The sequence below is a fragment of the Notamacropus eugenii genome, chromosome 7, assembly GCF_028372415.1.
Source record: "Notamacropus eugenii isolate mMacEug1 chromosome 7, mMacEug1.pri_v2, whole genome shotgun sequence".
Lineage (NCBI taxonomy): Eukaryota > Metazoa > Chordata > Mammalia > Diprotodontia > Macropodidae > Notamacropus > Notamacropus eugenii.
In genome coordinates this window covers 55,051,820-55,065,158 of record NC_092878.1, presented here as the reverse complement: position 1 = coordinate 55,065,158, position 13,339 = coordinate 55,051,820, and the positions used below count along the sequence as shown (strand labels likewise).

Here is a 13,339-nt window from a genome sequence, read left to right as displayed (position 1 = left end):
TTATACAATAACACCTCTCTCTTTTACTTTGTAATATTTCTATCCCGTGTTTGGTCAAAAACTTCCCTCCCTTCCAATTGTGAAAATGCCTTATCACTTCCTTCTCTGATGTGTTTAATATAACCTTTTCTGTGTTGGTTCTGCACCCATTTTGAGCACATTATGGAACATGGCTTGAAATCTTCAAATTCTCTCAGATTGCTTTCCATTTTTTCTAATAGTTGTAGAATATCGAGTCCTTAACCGAGTTAGCAGATGTGTTTATCGAACATGGTACTAATTACAGTGTTCAGTTTCTTCTGGATTCTAGTGCTGTTTCCACGGTATTGGGTCCTTGTAGGCACATGCCTTGAGTTGGGGATCTGTTTACCAGGGAAGTTTATAGACTTGAAAGGCAAAAGTTTTGAGGCCAAAGAAAAGGCTCTTGGTCACTCATTCCAGTTAACAGATTGGAATTGTACTGCAGTTCGTTGAAATCCAAGCCTAGGGCTGGAACCAGGGGCAAAATGATGCTCCAGGAGAGTAGATTTAGAGTCAAAGGACTTAGGCTTGAGTCCTGGCTCTGCTGCCTTCTACTCTAACGGTAAAATGAGGGAGTGAGACTAAGATAATCCCTAAGGTTCCTTCCTGCTCTTACTCTGTGCTCCCTTACATCATACAATAAAGAGGCTCCCTCAAGGAGCTCACAGTCTAATAGGGGAGACAGCCTGCAAACAGATGCAATATACCGGATAAACAGGAGAGAACAGAGGGAAGGCACTGCAATGGAGAAGGGTTAGGGAAGGACGTGGAGCTTTCTGCCTTTTGTTTCTACTGTCAGAGATCATAGTCACTGGAACACAAGTTAAGTCAGTCTCCATGAATGTTTGTATCTCATTTATAAACGATGAAAATAATAAAACTCATAGTTGGTAAGTAATCTTCCCTATTACTCCTCAGATTTTTCAGCTGAACTTGGATTATCCAAACCACTTTTCAAGTTGCTCACTCTTCTTCTTTTAAAAAAAAATTGTTTTTTACAAAAAGTTTTAATTTACGGAATAAAACAAGCATTTTCATAACACAGTACGGTAAAAAGAGGTGATTGTACAACTTGTTATTCCCTTTAAATATATATTGAAGTTATCATAATTGTTTTTCCTTTTTTCTTCCCTCCACTTTCCCCTTCCTCCCCTCCTCCTCCCAGAGATGGCTGCCATTAGACACAAATATGTATATAAACATAAAATCATTCTATATATACTTCTGTTTGTTAGTTCTTTCTCTGGATGCATGTGTCCTTTGTAGTGAATTTGGATATTTATAATAGTTAAAGTAACTTACTCAAAGTTGTTCTTAAAACTGTTGCTGTTACTGTATACAGCATTCTCTTGGATCTGCTCATTTCGCTCCTCCTTATCTCGTACAAGTCTTTCCCTGTTTTTCTCAGATGACCGAGCTAGTTATTTGTCATAGCTTAGTAGTATTCTATCCAAATCATATACCGTAACTACATTTTCCAGTTGTTTACCACCACAAAAGAGCTGCTATAAATATTTTAGAACATAGAGGTTCTTTTCCTCTTTCCCAGTCGTCTTTGGAAGTAGACTTAGTGGTGATATTGCTGGGTCAAAGGGTAGGCAGTTTAATAACTGTCTGTGCACAATTCCAGATTGCTCCCCGCAATGGTTAGATCAGTTCACAATTCCACCAATAATGACTTAGTGTCCCAATTTTTCTATCTCCTCTCCAACATTTGCTGCTTTCCCTTTCATTCATTTTAGCCAATGTGATAGGTATGAAATGATATTTCAAGGTCATTTTAATTTGCGTGTCTCTAATCAATAATGATTTAGAGCATTTTTTCATATGACTAAGTTGTTTTATTGTTCTTAGGGACTCCAGTTTCTATGTGGATGATTTTTATGGTATCATGACTACCATCTCAGGGAGAGGCAGAATGCGGAATAGCTAGGTCATTGAACTTGGAGTCAGGAATTCAGGAAGACCTGTATCTGAATCCTACCCCAGACACTAGTTGAGTGAACTTAGCCATGTCAGGCAATCTTTCTGAGCCTCACCTTCCTCATCTCTGCTGCTTAGTTTTGATGATAATATTTGAGAAGTTAATATTTGTGAAGTGCTTTTCAGACTTTAAAACATTATACAAAGGTGAAATATTATTTTAATTACTCAATTTATCTTTATTTAGATCTGAGGTTCTTAACCTGTTTGTGTCATGGATCCTTTGCACAGTCTAGTAAAGCTTATGAACACCTGAAAATAATATTTTAAAATGCACAGAATAAAATATGTAAATTACAAAGGAAACCAATTATATTGAAATACAATGATTTATATTTGAAGCCAAATTAAAATTTAAAAATATTTAACTTTAAAAAGGTAGATATTAAAAAAAATGAACAAACCCCAGGTTAAGGGACCCCTGATTTAGAGATATGTAGGTGACAGTTTTAGAACCTGCAGCTAAGTAATTTCATATAATATTTTTGGTTATGTCCACTTAGTTCACAACAGTGAGGATATGGATTGTTAGGAATGGGGAATGCTTGTATTGTTAAATCATAGTTAATGATTTTTTCCTTCTGTTCCTATTCTTTATTCCTATTTCTTCCTACTGCTGAGTGGGGGAAGAAAGAGTAGAAGAATAAGGAGGTTTTTAGGTATGATACTAACTGGATTATTTCTCTATTTTTCTCCCTTCCCTCCTTGCCTGTGTTTTTGTTCAGAGCCTAGAAGTGGTGAAAAGAAAAATGGATCCACTGCTGTTGCTGAGTCTGTTGCCAGGTAACCAGAGCTTGTTGCTATGCAGAGCAGTCTCATACAGAGCCACTGGTAATGAAGGAAAAGATGATTTATCGATAGTAGAAAAAAATTAAAATGAAACCTAGAAGAAAGGATTTGTAGGAGGAAAGATTGAATGTCACAGTTTTTTTCATTAATACTCTTATAAGACCAGTGTTTTGTCTGCTAATTCTTGACTAAAATGTTGACAAAAACAATTTTTAAAAATTTGCTCCAGTAATCATATTAGAATCCTCATCCTGAGCCTCTTTAGCCTTGGCGGGGCTCTAATGTGTGGCAGGAGACAGCTGGGTGGTCTTCTAGAGGGTCTTATGGGCTTTGTCCCTTATGGCTTTCAGCTGGTAGCCATTATATAAGATTGAAGCAGCTAGGTGGTGCAGTGGATAGAGCACCAGTGCAGGAGTCAGGAGGACCTGAGTTCAAATCTCACCTCAGACACTGGACACTCACGAGCTGTGTGACCTTGACCAATTGCCTCATCCTGGGTCATCTCCAGTCATCCTGATGAATATCTGGTCACTGGATTCAGATGGCTCTGGAGGAGAAGTGAGGCTGGTGACCTGCACAGGCCTCCCTCGCTCAAAACAAAGTCCAGTACAAGTCATGTCATTATCTCTCTGATGGCGTGGTCTTCTTTGGCAACGAAGGACGAACACACATTATATGAGATCATTTCTAGTGAGTGTCCCAAACTAACTGCAGTTTGGTGGTGTATCGTTCTTGATCTTGTTATTGTTGGCTCTTAGAGAAGATCGTTGGAGTTAGTGTCCCAGACTGATAGCTGTGTTGTGCTGGGTTGTGGTTGTGGTGGTGGTGGTGGTGGTGGTGGTGGTGGTGGAGCGTCGTGTGGTCTTGGCTCTTTCTTGCTATGATGCCTTGAGGGTGACAGTATCTTTAGATTCCAGCCTGTGTAGTAGAGCTTTGCCATCTGGTGGCTATCGGAGGGTATAAAAGTCTCATCTGCTACTGACTATAATACTACTGAACATTAAATTCCAGTAGCACTGCTTAAAGCATGACAGAGCAAGTTCTTTGATACAATCCTGTTCCTACCTCTTGTTTACTACATATTCTGGAAAAAAGAATTTCATCACTCTGGACTTAATATCTCTTCCTGTAAAATGAACTTAATGTTTCTGGGTGTGGTTTATATGTTACTTTAGAATTTTCTGCTAAATACCCTTTATAAATCTATAGTCTTACAGTGGAGAAAAAAACATTTGTTTTACTCTGTAGTTGTGGTATTGTATTCCAGATGTCGCTTATTGTTGGTCTGCATGTACAATTTAATTTATTTCTAAAGTTAGAGAAAACCTTAGAGTGTGGGACAGAGAGCAAGGGTGGGAGTGTAACAAAGGAAGAGATTGGAATGAAAGGAAGTGGTTGTTAATATGCGTTATTGGTGATGGTATTAGTATATGTTTATCTTGTTTTAAAAGCATACCCAAACAGATGAAAATCTTGATCTGTAGGAAAAACTAGATTGTGGGATATGGTTTCTTTACAAATAGATTGAACACAGGAGTACTTGAGCTTCTTTTTTTGTTTCTGTGTTTCTGTACACAGTAGCTCTCATAAGGTTATGTTTAGAAGAAGGATCATTCTGTCTTCTGCCTACACAAGAAGAAGTGTTGCTATTTTCGTCCATTTGTAAGATTATATAGTGCCAGTAAGAGCTGAGCACTGCAGTGGGACAGAAATGCTGTTGGATGATAGCATGGGGCTAGGGATTGTGGGATTATGTTATTGTTCCTGATGACTTTCCTCATGCAGATTTTCTTAGGCTGCATTAGGCATATAAGAAAGCTGCATCTTGGGTCAAGGGAAGAATTATGGGAGAAGAAATGTGAAGGAAGGTTATTTACCTGCGGTGCCTGAGAGATATTTCTGTTATGTAGCACAGTGCTTGATACAGTCATCACTTAGTAAAAGCTTGTTGTCTGATTGAAAGTTGTTTATTCTCGCCAAACAAATGTAGACTTATCGCTTTACTCTGTTATCCTTAGTTCTCAGAAGACAGTGTCTGTGTTTAGCCGTGTCTGTGAAGTCCGGCAGGATGATGAAGCCAAAGGCCGTGATACCCCATCAGATCTTATCAGGTAAGCATTATTTTCATAATATCTTTGCTCCCATATTAAGTCATAAATTGATTGATGCCAGAAACTGCTATGTTCTCTCTTTGTGGTTTCCAATTTAGTTTTTCATTTGACTGTGGCATATTTAAGCCAGACTGAATCCTGTTTATTTCAAAAATGATCTTTGAAAAAGAAAGGGCCCTTTCTTTTTCCTGTGGCCTTTATATTTACATCTGTTCCCATCTTTTGTTCTGTCTTCTCCAGAAGGTGGCATTCTCAGTCTTCCTCTCTCTATTGAATATTCAACCTCTCCCTATTTTTCCTTACCTCCTGCTTTTCAACATGCTTAAATCTATACCCACATCCTTAAAAAAACTTTCCCTATTCTCTCCCATCCCTCAAGCTTTCATCCTATATTTCTTTTCCCTTTCTCAGTGAAATTCTTTGAAAAAGCTGTCTGTACTTGGTGCCTCGATTTGCTGTCCTCTCACTTTAACTCCTTGAAATCTGACTTTTGACCTCATCACTCACATAAAACTGCTGTCTCTAAAGTTACCAGAAATCTCTTAGTTGCCAGATCTGAAGGTCGTCTCTGTCCTTATCCTTGACCTCTGCTGCACTTGACGTTATTGATCACCCTTTCCTGCTGGATACTGTGTTCTGTATGGGTTTTCATGATACCACACTCTGCTGGTTCTCCTCCCACCTGTCTGACCACTCCTCAGTTTCCTTTCCTGTCTTACCTATGGGGGTTCCCCAAACTTCTGTCCTAGGTCCTTTTTCCTTTTCCTCCTGTACTTTTTCTTTTGGTAACTTCATTAATTCCCATGGGTTTAACTATCATCCATATATAGATGACTGCCAGAACTACATATCCAGACCCAGTCTTTCCCCTGAGTTTCAGTCCCACGTTACCAGTTGTATATTGGACATTTCCGACTGGATATCTCATTGACACCTCAAATTCAGCATGTCCAAAACTGAACTCCCAAACCCATCCCCTTTTTCCAAACTTCCCTCTTTTTTTTTGAAGATACTATCATCTTTTCTGTCTTCTAGGTTTGTAACCTCAACATTATTCTGAACTTTCTTACCTTTATTCGCCTCACATAACCAACCATTTGTCACATCTTGTCAATAACATCCTGGCTTCTGTGGCCCAAGTCTTTCTTTTCTCCATTCCAGTGCGTCCTGTGCACACTGATGCGAAAGTAATTTTTCTTAAGCTCAGATCTGATTGTAATTCCCCTACTTTTTCAGGTGTCTTGCTTCTAAGAGCAAATATAAACCCCTGTTTAGTTTCTTATAATTTGTTTTTAAAATTTATTTATTTTTAGTTTTCTACAATCACTTCCATGAGTCTTAGATTTTTCTCCCCCTCCCTTTCCCCTTCCTTCCCAAGATGCCATGCAATCTTATATGGTTTCTATATATACGTTGTTGTTAAGCAGATTTTTACATTAGTCATGTTGCATAGGGGAATTAAAATGAATGAGAAAACAAAGCAAAACAAAACATAACACAAGAGAAAATATTCTGCTTCGTTCTGCATTCCAATTCTATAATTCTTTTTTGGATGTGGATGGCATTTTGCCTCGAGTCCTTTGGGAATGTTTTAGGTCTTACATTGCTGTGAAGGGCTAAGTCTATCAGAAAAATTCCTCACACGCTGTGGTTTTTACTATATACAAAGTTCTCCCGGTTCTGCTGCTTTCACTCAGTGTCAGTTCATATAAATCTTTCCAGGCCTCTCTGTAGTCTTTCGGTTCATCATTTCTCATAGCACAATAGTATTCCGTTACATTCATACACCACAATTTGTTCAGCCATTCCCCAATTGATGGACATCCCCTTGATTTCCAGTTTTTGGCCACCTCAGAGAGAGCTGCTATAAATATTTTTGTACATGTGGGAATCTTTCCCATTTTTATGATCTCTTTGGGATACAGTCCTAGAAGTGATATTGTTAGGTCAAAGGGTATGCACATTTTTGTAGCCCTTTGGGCATAGTTCCAAACTGCTCTCCAGAATGGTTGGATCAGCTCACAGCTCCACCAACAATGAATTAGTGTTCCAGCTCTCCCACATCTGCTCCACCATTTATCATCTTCCTGTTCTGTCACGTTAGCCAACCTGATAGATGTGATGTGGTATCTCAGAACTGTTTTGATTTGCATTTCTCTGATCAATAGTGATTTAGAGCATTTTTTTCATATGACTATAGATAGCTTTAATTTCTTCCTCTGAAGACTGCCTGTTCATGTCCTTTGACCATTTATTAATTGGGGAACCCTATTTAATTTTTAAAGCCCTTTACAGCCTGGTCCCAATCTGTCTTTCCAGCTTCAGTGGACTTCACTCTTCCTTCCTGTACTCTACAGTCCAAATGATATTTCATCCCCCATCTCTGTTCCTTTTTTACATTAGATATTTTTCATACCTGGAATGCATTCTCTTCTCACCTTTGCCTCAGGGAGTCCTTTTTCTATGAGATGCAGCTCATGCAGTCCTTTCTGTATGAAGCTTTTCCTGATCTCCCCAACTACTAATTCTCTCTTTCCCAAATCTTACATTTAATTAATTTTTATATATTTGCTTTTATTCATTTTATATTTATGCTTTGGATACTTATATGTACCAGGTATCCCAAAAGTCTTAGTGCAGTTTTGAGCTTTTGTAGCTTGAAACTGCACTAAGCCTTTTGAGATACTCTCCACTGTCTCCTCTTTAGAAGGCAAACTCTTTGCAGGAAGAGTTGTTTTCATCCTTTGTACGGGTGTCCCAACTGTCTCATATAATGAATAGCTTGTAGTGATGCTTAACAAGTGGTTGTTGATTAATGATTTGCTGAGGCAGTGTTCCAAACATGTGTGTAGGTGTAGCACATTGGTATTGTTAACCTTGATGTCAGAGAGCCAGATTCATTTTGACACGGCTCAGTCTCCATAAACTTTTTTTTAATATTATGAAACTTTTCATTTTTACATGTAGTTGATTTAACTTAACATTATACCTTCAAAGTTCGTGTACAGCAACCAGCACAGTGACACAGCTCTTATGTATCGTCATCCTTTATCTGTTGGCAGTGCACGTGGGAGATCTGCCAAGCCTCTGTCAAGATCTGACAGACACTAACCCCAATTTGGTCTGGTTTGCCAGTATCATTTTATGTAATCACTTCAGTGCATTTACTGTCGGTTGGAGTGGGTCTGAATGTTAGTGAATTGTTTTTATGGATTTTCACTTGAACTTTATTTTCATTGAAAAGGGTGTGTGTATTTGTTTTTTATTTTTTTATTTTTTAATGTTTAACAATCACTGCCATACAATTGAGATTTTATCCCCCCACACCTACCCCCACTACCCCCCTCCCTCCCCACGACTGCATACAATTCTGTATAGGTTCTACATATACTTTCCTATTGAGTATATTTTCACCATAGTCATGCTATGTAGTCAGACTAAAATAAATGAAAGAAATCATATCACAAATCAAAACATGATACACAAAAACATACACATACACAAACATGATCTGCTACATTCTGCGAATGACTTCCATATTTCTTTCTCTGAGTGTGGAAGGCATTTTGCCTTGAGAACCACCACTGGAATTTTTTTTTTTTTAAGAAGTTCTTGCGTTATTACGAAATTCCAAGTCTACCAGAAAAAACTCTCGCACACTGTGGTCGTTGCTGTGCACAAAGTTCTCCTGGTTCTGCTCCTTTCACTCAGCATCAGGTCATATAAGTCCTTCCAGGCCTCTCTGAAGTCTTCTTGTTCATCATTTCTTATGGCACAATAGTACTCCATTACATTCATATACCATAATTTATTCAGCCATTCCCCAATTGATGGACATCCCCTTGACTTCCAGTTTTTGGCAACTACAAAGAGTGCTGCTATAAATATTTTTGTACATGTGGGACCCTTTCCCATTTTTATGATCTCTTGGGATGCGTGTATTTGTAAAGGAGTTGTACTTGGACAAATTCAATAACTTTTGGCATTTGCTTCATGCCCCTACCCTCCGGAGGGTCTTGTGCTTTCCCAAGAAGGTTAACTCCATAGTTTGAAAAACTGTGACCTATAACTGTATCTGAGAACTTCTGTCCTGATCAGATAGCCAGTGTGTGTTCATCCTTCGTTTCCAAAGAAGACCGTGCTATCAGAGAAATAATGACTTTGTTTTGAGTGAGGGAGGGCTGTGCAGGTCACCAGCCTCACTTTTCCTCTGGAGCCATCTGAGTCCAGTGACCAGATATTCATCAGGATGACTGGAGATGACCCAGGATGAGGCAATTGGGGTTAAGTGACTTGCCCAAGGTCACACAGCTAGTGAGTGTCCAGTTACTGAGGTGAGATTTGAACTCAGGTCCTCCTGACTCCTACACTGGTGCTCTATCCACTGCACCACCTAGCTGCTTCAATCTTATATAATGGCTACCAGCTGAAAGCCATAAGGGACAAAGCCCATAACTACCCTTTAGAAGACCACCCAGCTGTCTCCTGCCACACATTAGAGCCCCACCAAGGTTAAAGAGACTCAGGATAATAAAGCTTAATCTACTCTCAGGTAAAATCCAAATCCTTTGCCTGTCGTTATTCTGTCTGACCTGTGAAGTCTTATCTTGCTAGCTGTCATAGATGGCCATTATCCATCCTTTTACCTACCTTGCCTGCTAACCCCTATAAATAGACTCTTTTATTTCTTTGAAGTTGCTTTTCTGTCTTTTTAAAATTAAATTTATTTTTTTGATTCAGCAAAAATCCACGTCCTGCCTGTTTCCCCTCTCCTTCTTCCCCCATTCCTCTTGAGAATGAAATTAACATCCCCCTTAAAAATGAGCTGCAGAACGAGATAAACAAAGCAGATGAATTAGGCACGGCCCGCAGAAGGGGAGAACACGGGTGTGTTTCCTCGCGCACTTGGAGCCTTTCGCCTGTTCACCCTTCACTGCTTGTGTTTCATTATTAGTTCTCTGGAGTCGTGGCTGGTCATTGCGTTGATCTGAATCCGTAAGTCTGTCAGAGTTGTTTGTCCGTATGGTAATGTTTTCATTGTATAAGTTGTTCGGGTCTTGTTTTCTTTACATCATTTTATACAAGTCTTCTCAGGTTTCCCTGAAACCATTCACTTTATCATTTCTTATATAGCACAATAGTACATACTATATTTTCTCAATTACACGGAAAAACAATGTTTAGCATTCGTTTTTTAAAGTTTTGAGTTTCAAGTTCTCTGCCTCTCTCCCTCTCCACCCCCTTCATTGAGGAGGCAAGCGATTTGATAATGGTTATGCGTGAACAGTCATGCAAAGCATGTTTCCATATTAGTGTATCATACTAGAAAACAAGAAAATTCATGCTGGAAATAAGCATGCTTCGGTCTGCATTCAGACTCCATCAGTTTTTTCTCTGGAGATGGAAAGCATTTTTCATCATAAATCATTAGGAATTGTCATTGTCCTGCTGAGAATAGCTACGTCATACCAGCTGATCATCGTACAACGTTGCTGTTACTGTGGACAATGTTCTCCTGGTTCTGTTCAATATACTTTGCATCAGAAGGGATACACTGAAGAAGGGTCAAGAGCTAAAATTATAAGAGGAAGTGTAATAGGACCAAATACCACGTCTTACTCTCAGCTTCTTAGGTCCAAGATGGAGGAGACATGGCTAGATACCAGTTCATCAAAAAAATATCTAGGAGTCTTACTCTTAATCAGTATTCTTAGATATTTAAATAGACCTGTGATGTCATCAGTTTGGGAGTTCCTTCACTTCATATCTCAACCTATTCATGTTTGCCTATTTTTATCCAAGTCCTCCTAGAAGTTCACCATAGGAGTTCTATCCCACATTCTGGAGGCATTCTTCCCTTGGTCCCTACATCTTGAGGATTCCAATGGAGCAGTCTGGCTCTCTATGTGTCATCCCTCATTTTTCCCACTTCGTAAGAGGATTCAAAAAACTACAGTATGATTCAGCAGTGTGACATAAAAGCCATGAAAATTAATGGAGTCTTAGACTTCATTAAAAGAGATGCCATTTCTAAAAGTAAGGAGTTAGAGTCCTGTTGTCCTCTCTTCTGGTCATCAGCCTACATTTAGAAATAATGTGTTCAAATATGAGTGTCATGTTTTTGGAAGGATGTTGGTAAACTGAGAAATATTTTTAGCATACTGGATAGTGAACTAGCCTTGAAACCAGGAATAACAGGGTTTAAGACCACCTCTGTGGACCCTGGGCAAATCACTCTTTTAATGCTCTAGACCATTTTGTGAAGACTGTAAATCACGGAAAAGATGCAGATTTATGTAGTTCAAAGCATTTTCCTTTCCTGGCAGTTGCCTGAACTAGTGAAACCATAGAAACAGTCCCTACCCCTATGAATAAACTTATGGGCACCATATCAGTTGAGGGGACTGAGGATGTTTACCTTGGAAAAGAGGAGACTCACGGAGGACATGATAAGTGTCTTCGAATATTTGAAGCATTTGCACTGTTAAGCTGTATGGGACTTGTTCTATTTAGCCCAGAAAGTAGAACTACCTAGGGACAATGTGTAGATGTTGCTCCCCCCCCCCCCCAAAAAATGAGATTTAAACTAGAAAATAAAAATTATTTAATAATATGGACTGTCTTCGAACACAGTAGTATGTTTCCTCTTATTAGAGATCATTAAGCAAAAACTGAATGATCATTTGCCAAGTATGTTATAAAGAGAATTATTTTCAGACTTGGGTTGGTCTCCTAAATGATTGCTGAGAAGTGTCTTCCAGCTCAGGTTCTGTGATTCCTTCTGCTCATCCACAACCTATCATTTTGTCAGTTCCTCTCAGTTCTGTGTCTGCATCATCTTGCTTTCCATTCCATCGAAGGTTCTTTGTACCATGGCCCTGCGCTGTTATAACGGCCTCCTTAGCCCTTCCCTACTTACCTCCTTTAGCCCGGTGATAGCAGATCCAAGGCATGGTTCTAATTGTCATTCCTCTGTTCAGAAACCTTTTACAAGAATTAATTATTCATAGAACAAGTCATAGACTTCGTATTAAAGCATTAGAGGTCCTTGACTTTTTATTCCCAACCTATCACTATTGTCTTATTGAACCCTGTATTGCAATCAAGCTGGCCTAATTGAAATTTCTCCCTTTCTCGCATTCCCACCCATCACAGTTTTATCCTTTCTTGGGAGTCTAGTTCACATGCCATCTTTTCTACGAAGTCTTCTTGATCCCCAGCTATAAAAATTTTTCCTTCTACTTTGCTCCTCTAACATTTTGCCTGAAGTTCTCCTTATCACATTTTGTTTTCATTATGATTGTGTACATCCCTTATTTCCCCTACTTGATTTTAAGCGCTCTGCGTTCACAGAAAATAATTTGTTTGTATTTGTATCCTTCATGGGAACTAGCCCAAATGAGGACTTAAATATAGATTTAATTCAATTAGTTATTGTATCCTCTCTCTTATATAGTGCCTTTCTTTGAAAAAGAAGTACCCAGCAACTCAGGTATAAAAAACTTGAAGAATCATGTGAACATTCAACGTCTCATTCTAGGCCATCCTCCCCAGAAAGTAGAGAATTCATTTGGATGCTATATTTTTGATTGTTTGGTTACTGAAACTAGAGCTGCTATGTGAGCATTGAAATGAATATGTTTTCATTGCTTTTAGCTCCTCTAGATTTTTTTTGTTTGTTTTATAGTATCTTCAGAGACGTGTATGTTCTGCATCCTTTGATTTCAAGTAGGAATACTTCCGAGAGTCTTATTCCTCAGAACAGTACATTTGGTTTTGCTGGGATTTGTTTCTTATCCTTCAGAAACATTCTGTCACCCTGCATCTGTCTCTGTCTCTTTAAGTGGTGGCAGGATTACTTGCTTTGAAAAAAACTGTCCATTTTTATAGCATTCAGAGTGTATGTCTAGTTTTTACTAAAAATTCACAAGTATGGAATTTCGCTTTGTCTAATTTTACCACTGGAGAGCTCAGTTTTTGAGCCTGAAAAATGAAATTAACATAGTAGTACTTATCAAAAAGAAATTGCAGTTTGAATCATCATCATTAATAAGCATTTATTAAGCACTGAATATGTACTGGGCACTGTGCTGATCTTTGGGATTATAAAGGACGACAAAAAATACAATTCATGCCTACTAAGAGTTCACATTGTACTGGAAAAGACAATATTAAAACAACTATGTGTGTATAACGTGTATGAATGTATATGCACAAGTACGTATGTGTGTATCTACGCACACAGTGTAGATGGGAGGGAATGCACTAGAGTGGGTGACAGAGGGAAGGAGAAGGAGACCAGGAAAGTCCTTTTGAAGAAGATGGGGCCTGAGCAGAGACTTAAAGGAGGCCACGTAAACCAGTACACAGAAGTGAGACAGGAGAACATTCTAGGCAAGCAGGAACGCTGTTGAGAAGGCATAGCGTCAAGATTG

At 38.8% G+C, this 13,339-nt stretch overlaps 1 protein-coding gene across 15 annotated transcripts in view; it reads left to right on the top strand.

Annotated features, from left to right (window-relative positions):
• LOC140514444 (TP53-binding protein 1-like) overlaps positions 1-13,339 on the top strand; it is a 130,598-nt gene that overhangs the window by 76,066 nt on the left and 41,193 nt on the right. For all 15 annotated transcript variants that reach the window (XR_011970632.1, XR_011970633.1, XR_011970634.1 and 12 more), the window contains 2 exons: positions 2,730-2,787; positions 4,812-4,904. Coding sequence is in view for 11 of the 15 variants with exons in the window: in XM_072624826.1 (XP_072480927.1) it covers positions 2,730-2,787; positions 4,812-4,904 (151 nt within the window). In the remaining 4 variants the exon portion in view is untranslated. The remainder of the gene's footprint in view (positions 1-2,729; positions 2,788-4,811; positions 4,905-13,339) is intronic.